Source organism: Heloderma suspectum, chromosome 1, assembly GCF_057233095.1.
Source record: "Heloderma suspectum isolate Gila_16-S chromosome 1, 16-S_ref, whole genome shotgun sequence".
Lineage (NCBI taxonomy): Eukaryota > Metazoa > Chordata > Lepidosauria > Squamata > Helodermatidae > Heloderma > Heloderma suspectum.
Genome location: NC_139458.1, coordinates 11,327,586 through 11,353,366, shown reverse-complemented (window position 1 = coordinate 11,353,366; position 25,781 = coordinate 11,327,586). Strand labels below are relative to the sequence as shown.

General features: G+C 41.6%; 2 protein-coding genes across 9 annotated transcripts in view; one reads left to right on the top strand and one right to left on the bottom strand.

The window, feature by feature from the left end:
* The window catches only part of KTN1 (kinectin 1), a 200,980-nt gene that overhangs the window by 9,726 nt on the left and 165,473 nt on the right, over positions 1-25,781 (top strand). For 5 of the 6 annotated variants that reach the window (XM_084835628.1, XM_084835608.1, XM_084835663.1 and 2 more), the window contains exons 2-3: positions 18,542-18,741; positions 20,886-21,037. The gene's annotated coding sequence lies outside the window, so the exon portion shown is untranslated. The remainder of the gene's footprint in view (positions 1-18,541; positions 18,742-20,885; positions 21,038-25,781) is intronic. The other variant, XM_084835619.1, reaches the window with a different exon arrangement.
* On the bottom strand, positions 192-25,781 carry PSMA3 (proteasome 20S subunit alpha 3). Of its 3 annotated transcripts, XM_084835709.1 has the most exons (12): positions 25,640-25,781; positions 18,866-18,948; positions 15,866-15,989; positions 15,458-15,559; positions 14,578-14,651; positions 12,526-12,598; positions 10,919-10,984; positions 7,236-7,282; positions 6,796-6,863; positions 6,435-6,499; positions 4,660-5,977; positions 192-260 (listed from the first exon to the last, which is right to left on the bottom strand). In XM_084835709.1, the coding sequence occupies exons 1-11, from the start codon at positions 25,658-25,660 to the stop codon at positions 5,933-5,935; spliced, it is 768 nt and encodes a 255-aa protein (XP_084691835.1). In that variant the 5' UTR covers positions 25,661-25,781; the 3' UTR covers positions 192-260; positions 4,660-5,932. The 3 variants fall into 3 exon arrangements, with proteins under 3 accessions (XP_084691835.1, XP_084691842.1, XP_084691850.1); XM_084835716.1 differs by lacking the exons at positions 192-260; positions 25,640-25,781 and adding an exon at positions 25,079-25,418 and having other exon boundaries at positions 5,815-5,977; XM_084835724.1 differs by lacking the exons at positions 192-260; positions 25,640-25,781 and adding an exon at positions 25,247-25,418 and having other exon boundaries at positions 5,815-5,977.

Sequence of the window (25,781 nt, the reverse complement as noted above, 5' to 3'; positions counted from 1 at the left end):
CAATATCGAGAGAAATGCCATAACATGTAGAAACGTCATGTTCTGATCTTCTAGTACAGCCTTCTCCAATCTGACACTGTTGGACACCAGCTCCCGGCAGGCTATGGGAGCTGGAGTCCAAAACTTCTGGAGGGTGCCAGGTGGGGGAAGGCTGTTTTGTCTATAATGAATAACTACCTTTTTCTTCCAGATAATGTGATCCAAGCCTGGTTCATTTGCTCCTGGAGTAGTTGCTCAATCCCATGCTGCTTGTCTAACACCTAAAATGACGAAATCACATGGAATTGATGAATTTGTGAGCATCCCTTCCTCCAATTTTGGACAGTACTGTAGGTACTGTGTGTTTATAGGTGTGGCCTGAGATCAAGCTACAGGGAAGTGGAAGCCACTGTTTTCTGTAGCATTCAGCTAGCCTTTACTCATTACAGTGCAGGAATGATGAAACTTTGCCCCCTGAAAATGTCTGAGACGTTCTTACTGGCATGTAAACTTGCAGCATTACAGCAACACTTTGAATGTTTCATAGTAATTTATTAATTTGATGAATTTTTATCCCAGTCCTCAGCCAAAAGGGATGAAAAGGGCATAGTTATGAGAGATCTGTTGCTGTAATGACGGCTATTTATCCCAGAAACTTCACTATCCTGTTGCTGGCCCTTAAGGAAAGTGGACAAGTGATGGCCACCAATTCGGATGGATTTAAAGGGGAATTGGACAAATTCATGGAGAAGGCTGTCGCTGGCTACCTCCAGTATCAGAGACAGTATGCCTATGTACACCAGTTGCTGGGGAACAGAAGGGTGGTGTTGCACTGATGCCCTAAGTGTGGGTTTCCTGTGGGCAGCTGATTGGTCACACTGTGAACAGAATGCTGGACTAGATGGATCCTTGGTCTGATCCAGCATGACTCTTACGTTCTTGTTACAGCTGTTGCACAGCTTTCTCTAGACATTCAGCACTTTGCTCAAGTAGTTCTGTTCTACCAGGAAATTGCTTTTTGAGACTTTTCTTTGCTTGGTGTATTGCAGTAGTAATGAACTGTGGCCCTCTGGATGTTGGACTAATTCCCATCAGCCCCAGCCAACATGGCCAATGGTCAGGGATGATGAGAATTGTAGTCCATCCTCTGAAGGGCCACAGGTTCCCTGGCTTATTTTCCTATAGATCTCCTTAACAGTCTGTGTAAGCAGATGATTGGCAAGAAACACTGATCTGTAGCTGCCTTCTTAGGTGTTACTATTTAAAACATGTAATGTCCTTTTCATCTCTCTGGATATCATTGTTTTGGGATGACATCTTGCCTTACTAAGTGGTTGCAATACAAAGTATGTGTTATTCTTTTTCAAATTCATGGTCAGAATATAGATAATAATGCTGCGGGTATTGTAGAAGCAAATGTTTGCTTTTGGCTTTTTTCCAAGGTGCTTACAGAGGCTATTCAGTAACTGGCTTTTCTGTGTTGTTGTGGATACTTGGCTTATGCATTGTATTATGGGCAAATCTTTAACTGCGTGGTGTTGTGTGCTCTTTCTTTTATCTGAAGGTAGTAGACTCTTTTTGTTTGCCAGATTAACACAATACCCTCAAACTACATAACTGTGACTTGCCGCTACCCAATGACTTCCTGTCCTCCTCATAGTGTGAGCTTGTATGGCTTTTCACCATATTTATATGAGCTTATAACTGTACCCTTTAACAGAAATGTGGCTAGGAATGTGTAATAATATCCTAGCTGAAAAATAAAGCAATCTTTCCCAAGACCTGAATCAGTGTGAGCTTATGTATATCACCACAAAAAAGAATGAAATCGGCTCAGTCAAATGTGGGATTTAGTACATGTGTTCAACTCACTTAGTACAATAGTGTTATTGATGTTGTGCTAGTGTAATCAGGTCTTCAAGTCATCTTTGTGATAAATGCCTTCAGAAGAGAAGAACTTCCACTGGGTTTAAATACTAGGAGTATATTTAGCTCCCCCCCTGCACAGTTGCTGCTAACTAGTTCTGCTGGGAAATGGGGGGGGGGGGAATAAAGTTTATGGCCCCCTAACCCCCAAAATTTGGCTCCCCCTGTTCTGCTGTAAAGTAAAGGTTCTGTACTGTCTACCTGCTTTACTCATTGGAGGACCATAATGTAAGTAAAGAGCTGCAGCTGGCTTGAATTTTGGAGAGCATGATAAAACTTGCTTGTTAAATAAGGCTGTTCTTCCCCTGCAGCAAGTCCAGCCTGGCCTCCTCTTGCTAGAGAGGTTGCAATTAATGTGCCCTGCCTGCAGCACTAAAAAGGAGTAATTTCTCCTACTAGCCAGTTGCTGGAGGTATGTCAGTGAGTGGGAAGTGAGAGCATAAAATTCGAATATGGCCTTCTGTACAGCTGTGTAAACACATGAAGAGTTAAGCTATTTTTAATAAAGAGGAAGTGGTACATAGTGACATACCACTATTGGCCATCTGAATTTGTAGGGAAGAACTGTTAGCGCTGATGTTGTGCTGCAGTAACCCAACACTGTGCAATGGGAAAATGCAGTGGTTTGCTGCCCAATTTCTTCAGCAAATTACCACTTTTCCTCATTGCCCAAGCGTTGGCTTATGCTAGTACAACAATAGCACTAGCTAGGATACTGCACCACATTCCTGATTATAGGAATAATAGGAACATATCCAAAACTAGAAGTGTAGTTTTTCTTAGATGGAATGTCAGCTTTTTAAAAACTGCATTTCCCCACACAAATCCTAAAGTGGTGAAAATGTTCTCCCCTTCTACCTTACCTTCCTGCAACAACAGGAGGAAGAAAATGGGTGCAGGTGGATACAGGTACAATGTTTATTTCATTTCTCCCATCACAGGATAGCTGCATCAAAATAACTTGTTTTGAATGTTTGAATTACTTGATTATAACTAAATTCCTTAGCCCCCCTCACAACTAGAAATATATATTTACTGTCTGACTGACAAAGCAGAGTGAATCAGACCACAGCAATAGAATGGTCACAAATAGTAAAGAGCCGGCGACAACAGGATGCTAAGAACAAGTAGCACTTTCAGCTAAGACAGTAGCAGTTGCCTTACATTTGTTTCTGGGATAAGATACTTTAACAAGCTTATTAAATTCAAACATGAGTTGTCAGTTAGATGACAATTATAATTAGACAATTAATTATTACATAATTAGAAGTGGAAGCTATGAGACTTCCTTTGGGATACATGAAGGATAGAGCCCAGTCACACTGGGTGGCCAGTATCTTATTCATCTCTATTGCCAACATAAATCACGTTGCGCTAGAGTACATGACCTCTAACACAGTGCCAGTGGCCTTTGCTGGCATGACAGACTTCCACAACAAACCAGTCACGTCAGCGAATGCTACTGGTATTGCACTAGATGTTGCCCATGCTAGCGTAATGTAACGTGTATTAGTGGTAGAGGCGAATAGGGTACTTCCCACTATATTCACTCTCCAGTTCAAAGGCAGAAGATTCAGAGCATCAGTTGCTGGAGAACAGCATCAAGACAAGCTTTTTTTACCTTCATACTGTACTTCTGGATTTACCCATGGCGTTTCGTTGGACACAGAACACTGGATTAGATCTGTCTTTGGTCTAATTAGGTTGGCCATACATTTTAAAATATTTATGTAAGCTGCTCAGGTTTTAGGAGTGAGCAGTATATGAATCAAGTTTTCAAGAATGCATGGTCAGTGTTCCAGAGTGACAAAAAAGTGATCTTTAAGATTGGCAATATTAGGAGCAAGGGGTTACAAGTAATAAGCTTTTAAGTTGTCCAGGACTCAACAGGGTGGATTTAAGAAAGCTGAGGACGGGGATGCAGCAGGGAAAAGAGGGTGGCCTGATGATATACCTGCAACACGGGGGGTAGGGGGGATTACATCAAGCCAGCTTTTCTCTCTCCTTCCCTTGCTGCTTTGCATAACATCCACTCTGATGAAACGTTCTGGAAAGTGCAAAAGCTTGCGCAATATTTTGTTAGTGTGGTTGGTCCTAATAAAGGTATTGCCCAAATGTGGATTTTGAAATTTCTCATAAACCAACACAGCTTGCTTTTCTTTAAGACAAGGTTTGTTTCAACTTAACAGAAGTGTGGTGTGAGCCCCTCTAAGACAGACTTCTCCCTTAGGGCATAGAATGTCCATAACCCATTGTTCTAGATGCCTCCTCACACCAGCTGGAGAATAAGAATTTCCTCACAGTGAGTTTTTAAATAGCTAAGATCTCATCAGGTCTTTTAACAGTTACTGCTGCCTGCTGCATTCAACCTTGCTGGTCATTTTAAAAGATGGGTTGTCTGTCATATGAATGCACTGCCCAAGGAAAAGGGACAATGGAAGACATTAACAATATCCTTTACTGCAATATCTGCTTCTTCCACTACAAAACTTGTCAGCTGAAGGCTGCTTCAGCCACTATAAAAGCTCAGGAAAGAGCAAATAAAACTAACATTCCCCCCCCCCGCCCTTTCCAGTGCATGTGCACACTACAAAAAAACTGTTCTTCCTTTTCAAGAGGCGGAGTGGCTTACAGGGGATTACTAGAGAATTCTTTCCTGCTCAGCTGCTAAGTACTCCCTGACTACTCACATATGATCTACACGGGGACTTATGCTAATTTACTGATGATACTGGGCATCAACAAGCCAACTACCTGTTGCATCCATGTGCTTTCCTTGGAGAGAGACACTTTCCAGACACACAGTTAACTTCTTTTCCTTTTCTCTGGCTGGTTCCAGTCTAGAAAAGTAAGCATTGCTACCCAGTCAACTTGGTTTCCTTTACACACCTAACAGAACTAACAGGTGCAGTGAATTGGGCAGTTAAATAGCTTTTTCAAAATGTTGATATTTCAGATGAGCAAGCAGTCCTGGTTGCTGAAGTTTGGCATGCAGATGCAATACAAAAGAAATGACAGGATTTGCCTGCCACTGCAAAACTATCCAAGGCCATCACCTAGACAAACCCTTTCTATTCAAGGATAACCAGGTTCTAGCTCACTGCTTTGTTAGAGCTGGCAACCAACATGCCCTCAAGCTGTCCACACTCTCTTTCCTCCCACCTGCCAGACTGGAAGGGTGAATCATGAAGTCTTGCACTGACAACCCTGAAAGCCACTTATGGAATGGCCCATGATTTTACCTTACAATTCCTTCAAAGTAAGGTGTGGCTTTTCAGATGATATGTATATGATCACATGTGTAAAGAAAAGTGTGCTTTATATATCATACAAGTTTAAAGCTGTATTTACCATCCCAGCTAATTCTTCCTACTGTCCACACAAGAGCGAAGTACTACTCAGTGACTAGGAAATATGAGGGTTCCATCTTCAATGCCAGCAACTACATTGCCAGTATTCTCAGGGCAAGTGCCCAGGCTGCCACTTTCTGACAGCAATATGGAGCAGTCCCTGAACACGTTTCTACTTTGGCTGGGTCTGTATGGCCATGGTTAAGCAGACATCAGGAAATTGTAGTTCACTCTACAGTGGTCAGGACGGAGAGTACTACTTCAGGGGTGCCCAGGCAAATTTTTTGCTTTTTCCTTTAATAAGATACTTTCTATTCCCCCAGTGCAAAGTGTTTTTTTAAGTCTGTTTCAAAAAGAACTGCCATGTAGCATTTGGGTTGGGGGCTATTCAAGAGACACAAGCTGCAAGTCTTCTCCAGTATGCAAAACTAACTGCACAGCTCTTTGGATCCTAGCCAAATATATTAAGTACCTTGTTTTCATTATATCCCACCCCCTTCCTCTGGTTTTACCAGTCTGAGCCCTTGAGCCAATAATACTCACAAATCAAATCTAAACAGTAATTGGAAAAATATTTAGTGCAAGTTGGTCATTGAAAATATTCTTCCAGCACATACATAATGGCAAATATATAAACAGGCCCGCAGTACAGATTTTAAAAAAATGTCTTAAACATGTTACATGTTTTCATCATCGGATTCATCTTCTTCTTTCAAAGATTCCTGTTGAAGGAAAAATAAAAGATCAGCTCTTACTGCTTGCTTGATAAAAGGCAACACCCAATAAACCCATACATAAAAATCCAGCTCTCTACCATTTGTGGAAGGAAAGAGAAGATACCTTGTGTGGTTATTTTACACTCATTTTATATAGTCCAAAATCCTAACTGGAACAGGCTATCTTTTGCCAGCAAAACTACACCGAGGAACCAGAAGGTGCCTTTTTCTCCCACAGGAAATACTGAAGTATTTGAAAATCCATACTAGGCCAACCAAAATGACACAATTTATTTTAGTTGGTCTAATAAAGGTATTGCCCTAATAGACTTCAGATTTTTTTCTTATACGCCAACATGGCTCCCCTTGCTTTTTGAAATACAAATTTTGGGTGTGCCTAGGAAAAAACATTTGCAGCAGTTAAGAAAAGTCGTTTTTATCTACTACGAAGTTCAGTGCTTACCTTAGCATATTTCTCTGCTTCTTCCTTAATGTCTTTTGGAACAATTTCATGTTTTCCTTTAGTAACTGTGAATTAAATAAAATATTCTTAGAACTTGAGAGACTATCTTCACAATACAAACTCATTTCAGTGATACTAGTCTTTGAGATAAAGCTGTATGTTAATTAGAATGTATACCTGCAGACAGGATTTTTTTCTAAGTTTTGTAGAGTGCCAAGTATTTTAGATACTTAATTATTCTTTGTTAAATACAACAGTAATGTTTTGTTTGACATTTAAAAGGATAAACCATAACTAATTAAAAATGTAGCTATTTCCATGGAACAGCAAATGTTAAGAAAAACAAGATGCGATACATTACTTTCTCCAACCCAGCTGAGTTCAAGTTCAAAAGCTTTATCTTTTACTTCATCATGGACTATGTAGATTCTACAAACAAGAAACAAAGGGAAAAATGTAGTCAATGAATGATTTGTTAACTAAAGAGGGATCCCATGTATTTATAGGTTTGGGAAGAGAAGACATCAATGATGAGTTTTTACATACATTTAAAACAGAACAGATTCTTAGACATTTTAAACATGTATGGGAATTCACATCATAAAATACAGTTTTCACATGTAACCTGCAATACGATATTATGGATAGGGAACATGTCGCCTCAAACCTGAAGTCTAATAAGGCTGTGATGTGTATCTAAACAGCAACTCCGTGCTACGTAACTTTTTTGCTCCATCTTGAAGTTTCTTCTAAGTGAAAACCAACCTACTGACAGCAGGGTAGACAATAAAAATAACTTACATTTTTGCAACTTCTTTAACAACATCACGGCAGGTCATTTCTTTCATCTGTTGATATGTTTACATGGTTAGCATTTTATCATGTGCTAAATACTACAGCAACATCAGAAATAGTGGGGTGCAGCCCTCAAAAGCCAAACAATGTAACATTTTTGCTCAGAGCATTTGTGGCTGTGTATAAGTTCCTGACATTGATTAGCACCAGAACTTGTCAAGGACATCACATACCTATACAGAGAAAGCTTAACGTTTACAGATCTGTTTGATTAAAACCGGAACAAGTGTAACTAGCTATTCCAGCTTAAACCAATTCCACCAAATGATTTCCATTCATTAGTTTCAATTAAGACCCATGAGCAATGATTTAATTCTGTATTGTTGTTGTTCAGCCACTTCCTAGTCAGCTGATCATTGCTCAGTTAAGGAGCCAATTAATCCTCATGGAAGACTTAAAGAATAAAGTTTGGAATCAACAGTTCTGCCTGTTATGCATCATTAGGTTTAAACACATCAGCTAACTTCCATAGAGTTAGATAAGGATGTATGTACAATGTTTGAAAAAAATTAAATGCTGCATCCATATTTCTACACTGCAGTCAACTCAAATTAAGCAATGGGGACCACACAGCATTGTGAAGACTGGCATAGTTAACAAACCAGAGCAAAAACCACCTTGGTGTACCCAGTTTGGACATTCATACTGAACCATGTTTTAGCATTAGGAGGACAAGCCACAGCAATCCTCATGTTTGTGCACTCCTCCCTCCCCTCAAACATGACCACAAAGAGGTAAGACACTTTCCCCATTTTAATTACCCACAACCTTAGGGACTGCCCTCTCCCCTATGTCCCAGTCCACCACCTAAGGTCTTCTGAGGGCTATCTGCTGTGGCTGCCTAATGTGAGATTGGCAGCCATATGCTAGAGGACCTTTTCCTTTGCTGCCCCTCAGTTGTGGGATGATCTGCCAGTTGAATTGCACCTGCTGACCTCTTTGAAGGTTTTTAAGCAGGAATTAAAGGCTATTATTCCATCAAGCCTTCCCATTTTAGAACTCTTGTTCCTTTTGCTGACTCTTGTATACTGTTTTAAGCTGTGTTTTGTTGTTGGAAATTTTTTTGGTTAAATTATTTTTAGTTCAAGATAGTTTTTAGTTATATGTTGTTTGTATATATTGTCCACATGCTTTTATGTAAATGGCTTTTAAGCTTTGTATATTGTATTTTAATGTTTTAACTTCTGTGAACCGCCCAGACAGCTTCAGCTATGTGGCAGTATAGAAATGTAATAAATAAAAATAGTGTGTAGTCCAAACCCTACAATGTGATTAATTTTAACTATGGTTAATGAAAACAAGCCAGCTTCATAAACTGGAGGAGGGGAAGGGAAGTGCACAACCCTGAAGCTCAGTGCAGCTTATCCTCATATCACTAAACCATGATTTAGCATTGCAGACTAAGAACCCTTTATGAGATCCTTCCCAATCCCAAAAGACAAAGTGAGATCTTGGTTGAGAATTGTATGACATTATCCCAGATGTGTGCTAATCTGTTTCTCAGGAAAATCTCCCCCAACTGCAATACTGTATTGAAAAGAATTACCCAGATAAAATGTTTTGTGATTTTAAAGTTTCAGCCAAACAGCAACATAAGGTGTGGACCAATCGTGGTGGAGTGGACTTGTTCCTATGATGAAATTGTGGATTTGATTGAAGGAGTTAGGTAGTGGCCTATATTTGATTTTTCCCCTCAGTTAAGTCATTAACTGAAGGGGAAACTGCAAAAAAGTGGTGGTTTGAAAGCAGTGAATTGAAACATTTGATTTACAAGTACTTTACACAGCTGTGTAAATCTAAACTAGCTAAGGCATATATGAGTAAGTGGAAATAGGATTTAGGATTATTTATCCCATAAAGGGTCAAGGAAAAAAATGGGGTGGTTTCTTCCTGAATGAATTTCAAGGAGGTTTATCTCAAATTGTTTTGGTGGTATCTAATTGCACAAAGAGTATAACAATGTATCAAGGAAAGGACTCCTGGATGTACATAATAGAAGAAAATGTCCACGTATATAGACCTATCCTGTGGTCCAATTATTATGGTTAAAATTGAGACAATGGAGAAGACTTTACTATGATGGTCCCTTACGATCCATTTTTTGGGGTTCTTTGGATGATAGCTTTCAAGACAACGTTAAGGGCTTGCTATGAATTTGTTTACTGCCGAAAAATAGTTATTGCCCACCACTGGTAGAGATCCAATAGTTTTATCTATGAAGACATGTGGGAAGTCACCAAATGAAGTTAATTTAAAAATCATGGCAATTTAGTCATAATTGGGTTAATTCCCATTCTTCAATTGCAGTCTTCATAGTAAGTGATTTTTTAAAATTATCTATTTAATATACTCTGTACATGTTTTCTGATTATAGGATATTGAAGTTTTATGAGAAACAGGATCAAGTTCTAAGCTTTCAAATTACTGCATGATTCTAATAGGCATTTTAATTAAATTTTGTTTATTAATACATATACATCAATTTCAATATAATTTTTTCTCAAACAAAATTGGCAAGACTAACAGTTGTGTAATAAATTGTGTGCGAGAGCTTTCAATCAACAGTCCACAATAACAGTATCCCCATCCAGGCAATCTGAGTTTTGCACTAAGAAAAGCTAAATTTTGTAACTTTAGCAATTAAGTGTGCAGAAACTCTTATTGTGCTCTTTTTGGCCCAGGACAGTGAAACAGAAAACTGTGGTTTCCAGCTACAAGAAACCACAGCAAGCCTTGGACACACATGCTCCCCCACAACCCCCGAGTTTGATCTTGGCTTGCTTGAACTACAGTTGAAATAATCCCGAGTCTCCCCACATTCAGATGTAAACAAGACACTGCAGTTTATTCAAAGTGAAAGTGAAAGCTGCCTATCCCCTTGTTTCATGTGCAAAGGAGGAAAAGAGGTGGGTGGGGCATGAATTTAAGGTAGAAACTCACTGTTGACAGGAGACTACTACTTCCCATTATGGTTGAGCTAGGCTATTGGGATTTTCCTAGTGACAGAGAGAAACAAGTAACCACTCAGGGCACTGAAGCTCTACTTCTGGCCACTGGAAATATTACTCTGTCACCCTCAGGCTTCTGAGACTTCCTTGCACATTGCCCCCACATGTTCAGGCATATCTCTTTAACCACTAAGGGCGAGAGAGAGAGAGAGAATGAGAATGAATGAATGAATGAATGAGAATGTTTTCAGGAAGCTGAATTCTGCACCTGCCACATTCTCTTTCCGGTGGAAACACAGCCCTTGTTCTCAGGCATGATGATCTTGCAAGGATGGCAGTGTTTGGACAAGCAATGTAGCTGGAGCAGAGCTGAGCAGAAAGTTCCTACTACAGCCCAGTGTTCTGACAATTTGAGAGTTCAGATAGCTGGGATTGAAGAGCCCTGGTAATCACCTCCATGTCTCTGCAGACACCTGCTTCAGAGGCACCTCAGCAATACAACATGTTTGTTTAATAGGGGTAGGCAATCTGGTGCCCTCCAGATGTTTTCAGCCATGGCTCTCAAAATCCCTGTTTTGTAGTCTAAAACATATGAAGAGCACCAGATTGCCTACCCCTGGTTTAGAAGACAGATCACAAGAAATTGGGTCAAATACATTGTGTGTGGCAGTACAGACCTACCTGGAGCTTTTCAATCTCTGTCTTTGCAGCTTGCCTTGCCTTACCAATGGCACACCCCCAGTAACCCTGTAAAAGCAACAGAAGACAACTTAAAAAAAAAAAACAATCCCTGTAAGCAGGGGTGGGCAACTTGTGCCCCCCCCCAGATGTTTTAGCCTACAACTCCCATCATCCCTCACCATTGGCTATGCTGGCTAGGGCAGTTGGGAATTGTAGGCCAAAACATCAGGAGGTCCACAAGTTGCCCACACCTGCTGTAACAGATGCAAGAATTTTAGAAAGTCTTGTAATGAAATATCACAAGTATGTATATATGCAGAATCAAAGCAGCAATGCAGTCTGACTTTTCAAATCAAGGTTGGTGTTGGGTCCATCCCAAACGAGGAATTTGCCCATGCTCTGCCACAGAGATCTACACCAATTAGTGGACTGCATAATTCCCTGCCTTCCCATTGGCCCTCAGCAACCCTGGTTCTCCAGAAGACCTTCTAGACTATGGATCAGCAACCACCTCATGGGAGACCATCAGCTGCCTCTAATGGGCTCCCACCACCCAGCCCTTTAAACTAAAGGGCTGCAGTGGTAGGGGCAAGGCAGTGTTTCAAATCAGCCTTGATAGTTTAGCTTAAAAAAGGGTTAATTTTGTATGGGAGGGGAAAAGAGAAATAAGTGGAGTTGCACAATTAGCCTTTTCCCATCCATGAAAATTTAATCTTTTCTTTAGCTGAACCATCATGAAAGCAGCTGCTTTCCTATAGCTGCAACTATCATTTGAAATGGGTGGGGTGGGGTGGGGTGGGGTGGGGGGAGAAGAGCACAGTGGTGGCTGTCATGACAGTGGAAACTGAAGCACTTTTTCAGCCAGCATAGTTAAAGAGAAAGAAGTTTCATATTAGATAACAATGAAGGGAAAACAAATTGAATCTGTGGGTTCCCCTACCCTTCCCATCCAAAGTGAATTCAGCCCAGCTAACATGCAACGTTTGAGAACCACTGTCCCTTTAAAGTAGCAGTATTAACAAGCAGGAAGTGTGGGTGGCTTCCTTACCTGGTACTTAGAACTACAATCAAATGGGTTATAGACCCTTGCCCAAACAGGTAGTCAGAGATCAAGAGCAAAAGCTGTTTCAACTTCTGCCATCCTGTTCCAGCCCTGTAAAAGTTACCTTCCCTTCTGCATCTAACATAGTCATATGCCTCCTTCCCTTCTGCATTCTAATCCCAAATTTTCCATGACCAATTGTCCAGCAGAGATGTTGCCAGTTTACCCTAGGGTCATACTGACCATTCATTTCAGGGAACTTCCCTCAGCAAGACCCAGCATTTCTAAGAATCTGATCTTGACAAAACTATCCACAGTTCAATTGCCAACAGTTTGTGACTTTATATTCCCCATTACATCGCTTTTAATGCCCTCCAAAATTAAGGTATCTGGCAGTGAAGCAGATATTTTACATATTCACACCTGCCCTTAGGTATGTGGAAGCTTTTTTGGTCAGAGGCTTCTAGTGGTCTTTATCTTTACAAGGCTAGTTATTTGCTTTTTATCAGCTTCCATGTAAACCAAAATATTTTAACCTAAAAAGTAAAGTGGTTAAAACACTTGCATATGAAACTCCTGAGGGGTCAATCATGTAGAGCTGGGCACCATCATCATTGTCATAGGAGCCCAACATGAAGCTGGAAAAGTAAGAGATCTTGTTAGAGAGAAGTTGCCAGCCAGAGTCCATTACAACACAATCGATACTTGGTGTGAAAAAATAAATGTCTTAGTCAGCTGCAGTTGTTTCACTGAAGTCAGTTGTCACAGCCCACACTTAATGTATCTTAACCATGAAGGCATCCTCCTTGAGATTTAAGAACAGTCATTTCCCAAGTGGTAACATACTATGATAGGAGTGGACAACCTGGAAGTTGTAGGCCAAAACATCAGGAGGACCACAAGTTGCCCACCCCTGTACATTTACCCACTATGACATGCCAGTCACCTATATCATCCTGGCAAATGGTAAAAGTTCTGCTACTTCCTGATCAGAAAGAACTTGACAGAACAACACAGATGACCAGCTTACCTAATGATTACATGCACACTGTGCTAAGTTACTACTTAAAAATGCTTGTCAATGTTCACCCAGTAAGGAAAAAGCATCCCCTTTATTTAGGTATGTCTCCAAAGCAACCAAAGGCTATGGTTGTCAACAAGGAGCCTAAGAACCAAACATGGTGCCTAAAGGCACATTTCCCCGGACCGTGGATGTTCTTTGATTCCAAATATTAAATTTAAACTTCTAACACATTCAAAATTTAAGTGGAAAAAGTCAAAATGCCAAGGTATTTGTTCTTCCAAGGAAACTTGGAATGTGTAAAAGAATGATGCAAGTCTCTGTCTTCAGTATATACAGAAAGGCATACACCCTCTTGAGCTGACTAAATACTGAGGGCAGAGAAGGTATACACTTACCCTGCACTGTGTACTGAATTGTGGATACACTGAGCTGTCCTTCATAATACTGCTCATGAAGATTTGGATAACATATCGGACATGTTTTGAACCATGAGGAAGCACCTTCTTGAAGAAAGCACTCAAACCATGTCTAGCAGTGTTATTTTTGTAATAAACTCTCCACCAGAAAGTAGTTTCAGTTAGAGCTGTGCACAAATGACCTCTCAAAATTCTCCAGCCTATTTGTGGGCAGAGAAATTTTGAATTTCTTTTGGTGGTATTTTTGAACTTACCTAATCTCTGCAAGGTGGCCGAGGGTGCTGTATGTGTTTTCTCTCTCTATTACACATCTTTCCATTGCTCTGCAGCCTCCCAGGCCATCTGCACTTTCTGAACTGAAAAAGCCCCATGGGAGGAATTGCCTCATGATGTTTTCCTTATGAAGGCTTTAACTGAAGTTCAGGAAGCCAAAGAGGCTACAGGCTGCCACAGTGATTACTGTGCAATCACAGACAGGACACTCACGCACACTCCTTAGCCTCCTCATAAGTAAGGTAAGCACAAGAACCCCAAACCCAACCCATGAAAATTTCTCCAAAATTTCTCCTTTGAATTTCTTTTCAAAAGCTTTTCTAACAAATTGAATGAGAATGGCCGAAAAAATCGTGGGAGAAATTCTTGGCACAGCGCTAGTTTCAGTATTACCTGTCATACCCCACCTACCCCCTATGTGAGATTTTTGCCATTTTTGGTGCTGCCTTTTCTTCCAACTTAAGCACTCTTGTTGGTTCTTTGAGGTTGTGGTAAGTATGCTATCGATATATCGAAGTTCAAGCAACAAAAGTGGGTTTCCCAGCTCTGGAAAACCTTTCCTCTTGATGCTGGCAACAATCCAGCACAGCATCTTCTGGAAGAGGTTTATTATTTTGGACAGGAATCTCATGTTTGGGAATAAATACTTTTTTTATTAATATATGTTTTATATAGATATTTTCTCTTGTTTTAGGACACAATTCGATGCATATTTAGACAGGAAAAAAGTCCTATATCTCCCAGGGTTCCCCAGCCTGCATGGCTGGCGAGTGCTGGGAGTTATAGGAATTTTTTTTCTGTCTAAACATGCATGGAATTGCGCCCTTCGAAAGTTATTATCTGCCCTGAACCCTTACTGGCAGGGTGTGTTATGAACTGCAGTATAGTGAATAAAAGCCCATACCTGCAGCCAAAAGGTCTGACAGCACTGTATAGCGTGTAGGCATGTACATACATAGCCACTCTGTCTGCAAGATGCTATAGGGGAGAATGGAAGAATGTTAGAACATCAGAAGTAATCATGTTTGTTTCCAAGAGGAGAGAAGAGGGGCCATTCCATCAGGTCTGCTTAATCTCCCCCATAAAGGCTCCTCCTCTCTCAACAGTCATCACCAACAGTCATTCCAGCAGGCTGTACAGAGAGAGATGAGAGAGTAAGAAGGGCCTTTCCACCCACCCTGCTGAAAGACTAATTTTTCCTCTTTTCCTTATGTGCCTTAAAAAAAAAAGGATTGTAAGCCTACAGGCATTGACTGTCTTGTTTTCCTCACTGCATATAAGCCACTCCTTTTTGGCTGAGGAATGAGATAAAAATATTTAAATTAATCAAAATAGAAGCTCTTTTTGTCAAAGGATCTGAAATAAGCTCTGGCAGAGTTCACATCAGTTTAGCATGACATACGCAAGTAGGAGTGAGCCAGAGCAAGCCTCAGGCTTGCAAACTGCCCCCGCCCCAGCCCCAAAGCAGCAGGGGAGAAATTCTTGCTAATATAACAGCTTTTGCTATTGTGTTTGGTTAACCAGAGTTTGTTGTGCTATCTCGAGTGACAATTGGTGGTTAGCACTAATTATGGTTAATTTCAAATAAGCCAACTTCAAACTATGGGTTATGAAGTTGGTTTGTTGAAACTAGCCATAGTTAGTGTTCACCAAAATTCCAGGTCTGGACAACAAGGCAAACCGTGGTTAACTAAAAGTAGAAGTGCAAGTTTCCAAACTACTATTCCTTGATTGCTAAGGAAGAAGGCAGGGAGCACATGAGCCTGAGGTTTATATCAACTTACTTTCAATGGAATATTATAACCATAGTTGGATCTAAAGTTAGAAGCTTCTTCCCTTGCTATGTCAGCCAAAGATCGGGCATCAGCTAGAAGTCCTGCTACTGCCTGAAATAAAGATTACCGTCTCAGAACACAGTCAAACCAGGAATTTGAGACTCAACACACAAATCTCTTAAGTCTCATTCTGATACTATCCTTTACATCAGGTATGTGATCATCAGGAACATGTTTCCAGAACTGGTCAAACTAGCATTTCCACCCGCACAAACTGGGCCCTCAAATTCTTCTTGGTTACAAGCTGAAAGTTACAGCTTGCTTATCTAGGAGGCTGTTTAACAATGGGATAATCACCATGTAAGCCTAGGCATGTGCTAAATAGTAGAAGGTATAAAATATTGAGCAACACCTCACCATTCCAACATGTCGATCAACATTAAAGAGACGTTTATTGGATCCTTCTTCATAGAGTTTGGACAGAACTAGTTTTTCTACTCCGAAGACTATGCCATCTTTACACCGTATCCCAATTGCTGTACTGAAGGGAAGTCACAGCACAGTAATCAGTTAAAAGTATTTATTTACAGGACTTTTCAGTCACATTTCCAATCTGAATGTGCTCAAGGAAACAAAGGATAAAAGTTATAAAACGAATGAAAGGCAAATCTAGTTAATTTAAAAACAAAACACCAGCCAAATCTAAAATGGCAAGTCCCTGCCAATGGCTAGAAACTAACCCCGTTCAAAGGTCTGCATAAACAGGACAGTCTTCACCTGAAAGCCAAACTGGGAGGGGGGGCGCCTTGTAACTTAAAAAATAGTTATTAGTATTTTAATATTTCTTCTGTGGTAACAACAGCATAGGAAAAACACCACTTTGCTGTAATTCTTGAACAGCAGATCCACCCTTACAGAAAGCTACCTTCTACAAAAATGCAGGAATATGCCTCTTAACAGTAGGGAAGATAGGACAGACCAACCCAGTGAAAAATAATTTTCTAAATAGCTGAAATCACAGTAATTCTTCAGCCCCAAATTAAAAAGCCCCATGTGCTCTGCATTTGATTTGGGAAATAACAGCAGCAACCTATCTCCAATCCACAGGGGTTCTATGGAACTGCTCTGATGTTCCAGGGCACTCTTGTCCTCGACACGTTTTGAGAGTGCAATATCATCAGAGAAAATATGACTAATTCTCCTGAACGTAAAAAAGCCAAAAGAAATAGGGGACACACACACTTTGGTCAGGTAAGAGTAGAGATGTACAATTCTCAAAAATTTTGAGGCCATGGGGGAAAAAATATCAGGGTTTGGGGAAAAAATAGAAAAGCAAGCAATACTTATTTTTTAGTGCTCTTTACATATCGAAAGTCACTGCTGTTTTAAGACAGCCTTCCCCAACCTGGTGCCCTCCAGATATTTTGGATTTCAGCTCTCATTAGCCTCAGGCAGCATGGCCAATGGCCAGGAATGCTGGTCACTGTAGTCCAAAACATCTGGAGGGCACCAGGTTGGAGGGCGCTGCTCTAGGAATATAAAGCAGCCTTTCTGTTCCTAAAGTTATTTTATGTATGTATAACTTAGTTTGCTCATAAAATTATCATTATATTTTAAAACTTTTAAAAGTAAACGCAGTTAGTAAATGTGTAATTACTGTCTGAATAGATTGGAACTACCTTAAATGATTGCTACAGCATCAGAAGCACAGGACTCTATAGAACAAAACTCAAACTGGCAAGAAAGCACAAAGGTGACTCTACTCGCACGCTGAGAAACTGAGCATAAATGGCTATCAGTAAAATATACTTTTATCAACAAAGAAATAGCTATCCTGCGAACCTTATAACAATATATAAATACTTTGTCTTAAATTCTAAAATAAAATATTTCATAATCCAAAACTGTTAAATTTTTCCAGATTTTCAGAAAAAACAAAACCGGTCCTTGGAAAAAAATGGAAAAACCTGTTTTACCTGATTTTCCCAGTTTTTTTCCAGGTCTTCACATCCCTAGGTAAGAGGCCTGAATGTTTGTAGATATTTTCAACAGATTCATGCATAACTTCAGCTATTTCAAATTTACATTTGATTTTTAGGATAGTACTCGATCAAGATAAAAGGCTACCAGCCTCAAATAGGTGGAGGAAAACCATATATATATGCTGACTCTATATATATATATATATATATATATATATATATAATCAGCATAGACCAGCCTTCACCAACCTGGTGAGCTCCAGATGTGTTGGGCTGGATGTGTTGGACTCCCATAATTCTCAATGGGAGTTACATTCCAACACATCTGGAGGGTACCAGGTTGGGGAAGGCTGTTGTGACTGGTATACCAAGTGGATCTATATTTTCAACTGCTCCTAATACAGCATATCTTAATGCATCCAGCTTGCAAGCTATATAGAACCTTGCTACCTTTTTAAAAATAGCTTTCTCCGGAGGCCATGAAAATAAAGTGACACTGTTGCCTTGGTATAAATCCATTCCCTAAGGAATAATATACAAATGGTGTTCAAGTAGTCGCTGTTCCCAACCAACAACTAAGAGTGGCTAGTTAGGTATAGGCTAACTTCACCAATATTCAAACAGCTCTGAAAGGCAATCAACCTTCTACACCAATGCGTGATTTTTTTAAACACTTGGAACAAATTAATTTTATAGCCATGAGCTGCAATTCTATGCAAGCCTATTTGCAAGTAAGATGCATCAAGATCAGTGAGAATTAAACAAGCTCAGCTCAGGCTTCACAGCTGGAAGTAGATTCCACTGAGATCAATTTGATTTACTCCCATCACGTCTTCCATCTGTCAAGATATAATACAAAGGTGCAATTCTGTTCCTATTGAAATCAAGAGCCAAAACTCCTGTTTATTTTAATGAAGAATGCTCATTAGGACTTCTGAGTAAACATGTATATCGGGCTGTAAGGCCTTACTTGGAATGGCTGTTAATTTGTGAACTGCCCAGAGAGCTTCAGCTATTGGGCAGTACAGAAATGTAATCAATCAATCATTGGGCTCAGTTCCAAGTAAACAAGCTGTGAGAGTGACTTCACACCCTCCGTTTTATCCCACAGGATTCCCAAGATCCAGATGCAAATGGCAGGGCCCATAGCTCAGTGGAAGAACACAATCCTGTGCACACAGAAAGACCATCATTCAACCCCTGGCAACTCCAGTTAAAAGGATCCAGTAGCAGCTAAAGAGAAGACCCCTGCCTGGGAATATGGAGACCCACTGCCAGTACTGGACTAGATGGACCAATGCTTGGACTCTTGTATGTGGCAGCTTCCTAAGTTCATGCCCTGCTTACTCTCTGCAAAGGGAATTCTTTGTAAAAGCATCTTCTGCCTCAGCTTATCATTGTTTTAGAACAGTAAATATAATAAAAACAGATTTACCTGCTATTCTCAACAGCTTTCATAGCATATTCTACTTGAAATACTCTGCCATCTGGAGAAAATGTGGAGGCCGACAGGTCATACTGTAAAAGAGAAATACATAGTTAATTTTTTCAAAGAACATCTGGAGCAAGAAGTGGTGGAACTGAAATTCATTAACCAGTTTCAATGCCCGTCTCAACATCCGCATATTGTAGACTGTTCTTGCACTATTAAAAAATTGTTTTCAAAATAGCACATTCCTCAAATGAGTTTTTACAATTGCAGACATGAGGCAGTATCCAATGTTGCCTGTGCATCAGCAGGACCCACCACCAGCGCAACAGGAAACAAACGCTTAAGAACATAGGAGTCACACTAGATTATCTAGTCCAGCATTCTGTTCACACAGTGGCCAACCAGTTGCCTGGGGGAAACCCACAAGAAGGGCATGAGTGCAACTGCACCCTCCCGCTTGTGTTGCCCAGCAACTTGTGCACAAAGGCATACTGCCTCTGCTACTGGAGGTGGCATATAGCTATCATAACTAGCAGCCATTGATAGCTTTGTAAAGCTACTGGAAATGAGCCAAAACTCATTTCCAAAACAGAACAGATCCGCTAACCTGTCCCTTTCAGGAAAGGAACGTTTTGGCTCATTACTGGGGTTGCTGTGGGAAGTACTAGTTTCCCATTGCGCAGGTAGCGGGTCCTGCTAGCGCAACTCAATCAGCAGAGGCCGCACTGGATACAGCCCATGGAAGAAAGTGACTGGAACATTTGACCCACATGAAGCTGACCGCAGTACAATTCTAAGCACCTTTACTCAGAAGTAAGTTCCACTGAGCTCAATAGTGCTTACTCCTTAATAAGTAGAATTAGGGCTGCCATTTTAGAGCAGTGCCCCCCATCTAGCCCAGTACTGCCTACTCCAGCCTTCCTCAAAGCCTCCAGATGGTTTGGACTACAACTCCCATCAGCCTCCACCAGCTGATCCATGGGGCCAGGGATGCTGGGAGTTGCAGTCCAAAACATCTGGAGGGCACTTGGTTGGGAAAGGCTGGACTACTCCGACTAGCAGTATAAGCAGTCTGCAGGCTCTCATACATATGAGAGAGAGAAGCAGATGCTCATGTGTAATTAATTTCTCGTTATCACCCTTTTACAGCTTGACACAAATAAAGAGTAAACAGTAAGCTAACTGTTAAATGAATGTACTATATGCACCATTTTCTAAAATAGCAAAACCTTGTTGAACATTTTAATATCATTAGATGCAAATGTTTTGGCACACCCAGGTAGGACAAGCTATAATTCAAGCAGTCACACTTAGCATTTATGACCTGTATAAAACTACAAATGGCAAGCAGGATTGACATTAATTATGTAAGTTGTTTCTCTCTCTCACTGATTTAAATCAAGAAAATTTAAACTACAATTGACCCTGTACTAGAGCCCAACAGTCTTCTGAAATAACTTGTGATGCACACTGGTTCATGCAATACCAATTAGCCTGAGAGAGAGCCAACCTTTGTATAGCGTTTCAAGAGAGAAGGGGAGGGAAGCATGGATTCTTTGGGAAACCTGCTTCAGATCTTAAAACACAGAAAAGCTTTAGACCTACAAGCTGCAAACTCGGGTGCGTGTGCTCCCTGTTCCCCGCTGGCATGGCTGTGAGCAGATCAAAAGCTTCTGCTTCCATTTTAGATTCACCACAGCTTGCTGTGTCATCCAAACCTGGAACTGTGGATAATATCAACACGCTGTGGTGAAACAAGCCAGCTTCAAAAACTATGTTTGAAGTTGGCATGTTTCAGCAAACTATTATTGAGATTAACTGCAACTTGTTATGACAATTATACCGGGATAAACTGTGATTAATCTACAATGGAAGCAAGACTCCTCCTTGTGGCCATGCTGCAGGAGGAGAGTGGAGTGCGTGAGCCCGAGGCTTGCAGCACCTCATTCCACCACAAAGGGCAGCCAACTGAAGTAGAGTGGGGGTGAGGAAACTTACAGTGCAATGGGCTTTGCTTCAACAGACATTACAGGAAGAGGAGTCACAGGACTATCATTTTCAGCTGCAGCCCCGTGAGTGACGTGAGATCCAGTTTCAGCCTTACACTGCAAGAACCACTGAAGCAACGACATCAATGATCATCTTTGGCACTTCACAATAGAGTGCCAAAATCAGGTATTTGTTTGGCTCTTCTAGAGATTTTACTGCTTATTGGGCCCTATCAACTAAAGCCTTCTTCAGCGAGTATGAAAGCAGACCATTTTAAGATTGAGCCTGTTATGGTCACTGCCAAAATGCACAACTGATGCTTTTCCGGTGAGCAAGGCTACAATCCTGGGTTCTTTTATCTGGAAATAAATGTTTTGTTTTAAGTAACTATGCTTATAATGGGCATCTGTTGTGTTTTCTTTCCAAAATCCATTCCGACCACCCTCTAGAGCTAAAGTGATTGGTCATGTCTGGTTAGAGGTCGCATGAGATTTGACTTAACTAATCAACAACAACCTCTGCTGGCCAACCAAGAACTGCAATGAGTTGCATCTGCTTCTAACTTTTCAAAGTTACATTCTTGATCTTTGACATTTGACAAATTATGCAATCAAAAACCTAGTTTGACACCAGGAGTTGAGTGTGGATCTGGATTTATATTTATTTGCTATAAGCTCATACTATATTTGATATTAAACACCTGTGACCATGTGACTTGGCAGGTGCCAAGTCTGATCTAAACACTAAAGCAGAATGCTTAGCAGAAAGTTGAAGTTTGTATGATGAAGTACAATTCATAAAGTTTACTGTCACAGTTGGCATTAAGTTAGAGGTACATTTTACTAAGAAAGATAATCACATGGCTTCTACAAAATTACTAACTTAAGATACTGAAATTTCCTAGGAAAGTCACTGTTCAGTCCTACCGATAGAATAGATACATCCTTCTAACTTAAGAAGAAATCACATCAGTTGTGCCCACATCATCTACAATTTCTAATTAATTTTAAATACTATTTCTTAAAATGGCAAAGCATATGTTGTTGTTCAGTCATTCAGTCATGTCCGACTCTTCGTGACCCAATGGACCATGTTTTCTCTTCGCATTAGGTGGCCAAAATATTTGAGCTTCAGCTTCAGTATCTGCCCTTCCAATGAGCACTCAGGCTTGATTTCCTTTAGGATGGACTGATATGACCTCCTTGCAGTCCAGGGGACTCCTAAGAGTCTTCTCCAGCACCACAGTTCGAAAGCATCAATTCTTCGGCGCTCAGCCTTCCTTATAGTCCAGCTCTCACAGCCATACGTTACTACTGGGAAAACCATAGCTTTGATTATGCGGACCTTTGTCGGCAAGGTGATGTCTCTGCTTCTTACTACGCTGTCTAGGTGTGCCATAGCTTTCCTCCCAAGGAGCAAGCGTCTTTTAATTTCATTGATACAGTCACCATCTGCGGTGATCTTGGAGCCCAAGAAAATAAAATCTGTCACTGCTTCCATTTCTTCCCCTTCCATATGCCAGGAAGTGATGGGGCCAGATGCCATGATCTTCGTTTTTTTAATGTTGAGTTTCAAACCAGCTTTTGCACTCTCCACTTTCACCCTCAAGAAGAGGCTTTAGATCTTCTCCGCTTTCTGCCATTAGGGTGGTATTGTCTGCGTATCTGAGGTTGTTGATAATTCTCCCAGCAATCTTAATACTGAGCTGTGATTCATCCAACCTGACGTTTCTCATGATATACTCTGCATATAAGTTAAATAAGCAGGGTGACAATATGGCAGCCCTGTCATACTCCTTCCCCAATTTTGAACCAATCGGTTGTTCCATGTCCGGTTCTTACTGTTGCTTCTTGGCCCTCGTACAGGTTTCTCAGGAGACAGGTAAGGTGGTCTGGTACTCCCATCTCTTTCAGAATTTGCCACAGTTTGTTGTGATCCACACACTCAAAGGCTTTAGCATAGTCAATGAAGCAGAAATAGACATTTTTCTGGAATTCTCTTGCTTTCTCCATGATCCAGCGAATGTTGGCGATTTGATCTCTAGTTCCTCTGCCTCTTCGAAACCCAGCTTGTACTTCCGGTAGTTCTCGGTTCACATACTGCTGAAGCCTAGCTTGTAGGATTTTGAGCATCACCTTGCTGGCATGTGAAATGAGCACAACTGTACGGTAGTTTGAACACTCTTTGGCATTGCCATTCTTTGGAACTGGAATGTAAACTGACCTTTTCCAGTCTTGCGGCCGCTGTTGAGTGTTCCAAATTTGTTGGCATATTGAGTGCAGCACTTTAACAGAATCATCTTTTAGGATTTTAAATAGCTCAGCTGGAATACTGTCATCTTCCCTAGCTTTGTTGTTAATAATGCTTCCTAAGGCCCACTTGACTTCACTCTCTAGGATGTCCGGCTCAAGTTCAGTAGATATGATGGTAGTAGTAGATATGATGGTCTGGCTCCAGGTCTTGTTTTGACTGACTGTATAGAGCTTCTCCATCTTTGGCTGCAAAGGACATAATCAATCTAATTTCGATATTGACCATCTGGTGATGTCCATGTGTAGAGTCATCTCTTGTGCTGTTAGAAAAGTGTGTTTGCTATAAACAGCGTGTTCTCTTGGCAAAACTCTATTAGCTTTTGTCCTGCTTCATTTTGTACGCCAAGGCCATGCCTGCCTGTTATCCCGGTGATTTCCTGACTTCCTACTTTAGCATTCCAATCCCCTAGGATGAAGAGGACATCTTTTTTTGGTGTTAGTTCTAGAAGGTGTTGTAGGTCTTCATAGAACCGATCAACCTCAGCTTCTTCGGCATCAGTGGTTGGGGCATAGACTTGAATTACTGTGATGGTGAATGGTTTGCCTTGGATTCGTACTGAGATCATTCTATTGTTTTTAAGATTGTACCCCAGTACTGCTTTTCCCACCCTTTTGTTGACTATGAGTGCTACTCCATTTCTTCTAAGGGATTCTTGCCCACAGTAGTAGATATGATGGTCACCTGAATTAAATTCACCCATGCCTGTCCATTTTATTTCTCTGATTCCCAAGATGTCGATGTTCAATCTTGCCATCTCATGTTTGACCACCTCCAGCTTACCTTGATTCATTGATCTTATATTCCAGGTTCCTAAACAATATTGCTCTTTACAGCATTGGACTTTCTTTTCACCACCAGACACATCCACAGCTGAGTGTCCTTTCGGCTTTGGCCCAGCCGCTTCACTCTTTCTGGCACTACTTGGAAATACCCTCTGCTCTTCCCCAGTACTATATTGGACACCTTCCGACCTGAGGGGCTCATCTTCCAGCGTCATCTCTTTTAGCCTTGTGATACATTCTATGGGGTTTTCTTGGCAAGAATACTGGAGTGGGTTGCCATTTCCTTCTCCACTGGACCACATTTTGTCCGAACTCTCTGCCATGACCTGTCCATCTTGGGTGGCCCTGCACGGCATAGCTTATGGCTTCACTGAGTTATGCAAGCCCCTTCGCCACAACAAGGCAGTGATCCATGAAGGGGGGCAAAGCATATACCGGTAGCCAAAATATAAAGGAAGGACAGGTCTCTACAGGACATGTCAATGAGGGGGCAGAAATGAGAGTCTTTGTCAAACCAGATGTTCAGTCTTCACAGCTAGCATCTGAACATTTTGTGAAAGTGTTTTAAATGTGTCTGATTGCAAAGGAGAATAAAAGATGGCTAAAACTGCTACAATCGAACACTTGCTGATGTCCACTGAAAAATTCCTGTTTCAGTGGAGCTAGATGAAACCCTAAGCTTGTGATTCTAACTTTGTTTACAAAAAAAAATAAGGGCCCCTTCACACTTTATGTAATAGTTGTGATTGTCACTTGGAAGTAAAGCCCACCAAGTTTAAGGTGCTCAAAAAGTGTTAACACCACACACATGCCGTTAGACACCTGGGTTGCATGACCTGCAGCCCAGTTAGGGCCCCCAACCACACATACACCAGTGTTTGACACACATGATTCATTCACACATAATATGGTACTTTGGTGTGTTCCCCCTTTCAGGTCTTTAATGTGTCACATATGGTCTAGTATAGGCAGTCATGCCAGCAAAGCGAGCAGACCAGCTTGTGAATTGATGTAGCACAGTCTGAGGTTCAAATCCCAGCTTTGTCATGAATTTACTAAATGTCCTTAGGCACGCCACACTCTGAGCGTCATCCCCTCCCATCTGCAAAATAGGGGAATACCACAGATTTACCTTACAAGTTTGTGGTAAGGATGACAGCTGGATACGGCAGGCGAAAGGCTTTGAACGCGCTGGACAGGTATTTCATATTGGAGGTTTTCAGCATTTATCAGAAAGGCTCTTATAACTGCCTAGGGGATTATGGGAGCTGCAGTCTAACACATCTGGAGGGCACCATACCGGGGAGGCTGGGGATCATGGGAGTTGTAGTCTAATACATCCGGAGGGCCCCAGATGGGGGAAGGCTGCCCCGGACACCCCACCCCGAGAAGGCTTCGCACCCCAACACCGCGCCCTTCTCCCTGCGCCTCCTCAGGGCCGCCTCGCACAGAGCGCCGCTCCTTCCGCTTTCGGTTTCCCCAAGTGACTCAGCCGCCCGCAACCTGCCGCCCCTCCCCCACACGCGTGGAGGTGACGTCACAGAAGGCGGCCCGCAGGCCCCGTATGTGGCAGCCCCCGCCCGAAAGACGAACCCCCTCCCCCTCACAGCTCGACCCACGAACGCCCCGGGGGAGCTTGCCGAGGCGAGGGCCGCCGCTCCACCTTCACCCCTTTCCCTTCAGGCTCACTCACTCCGGTGCCGATGGAGCTCATGGCGGAGGAGACCCGAGGACCAAGGCTCGTGCCGCCGCCTCACCGGCCTTTCTTCTTTCTGGCCACCCCTCAGACGGCCACCCACCCGCGCTTCTCAGCCGCCGCCGCCACTCAACAACGC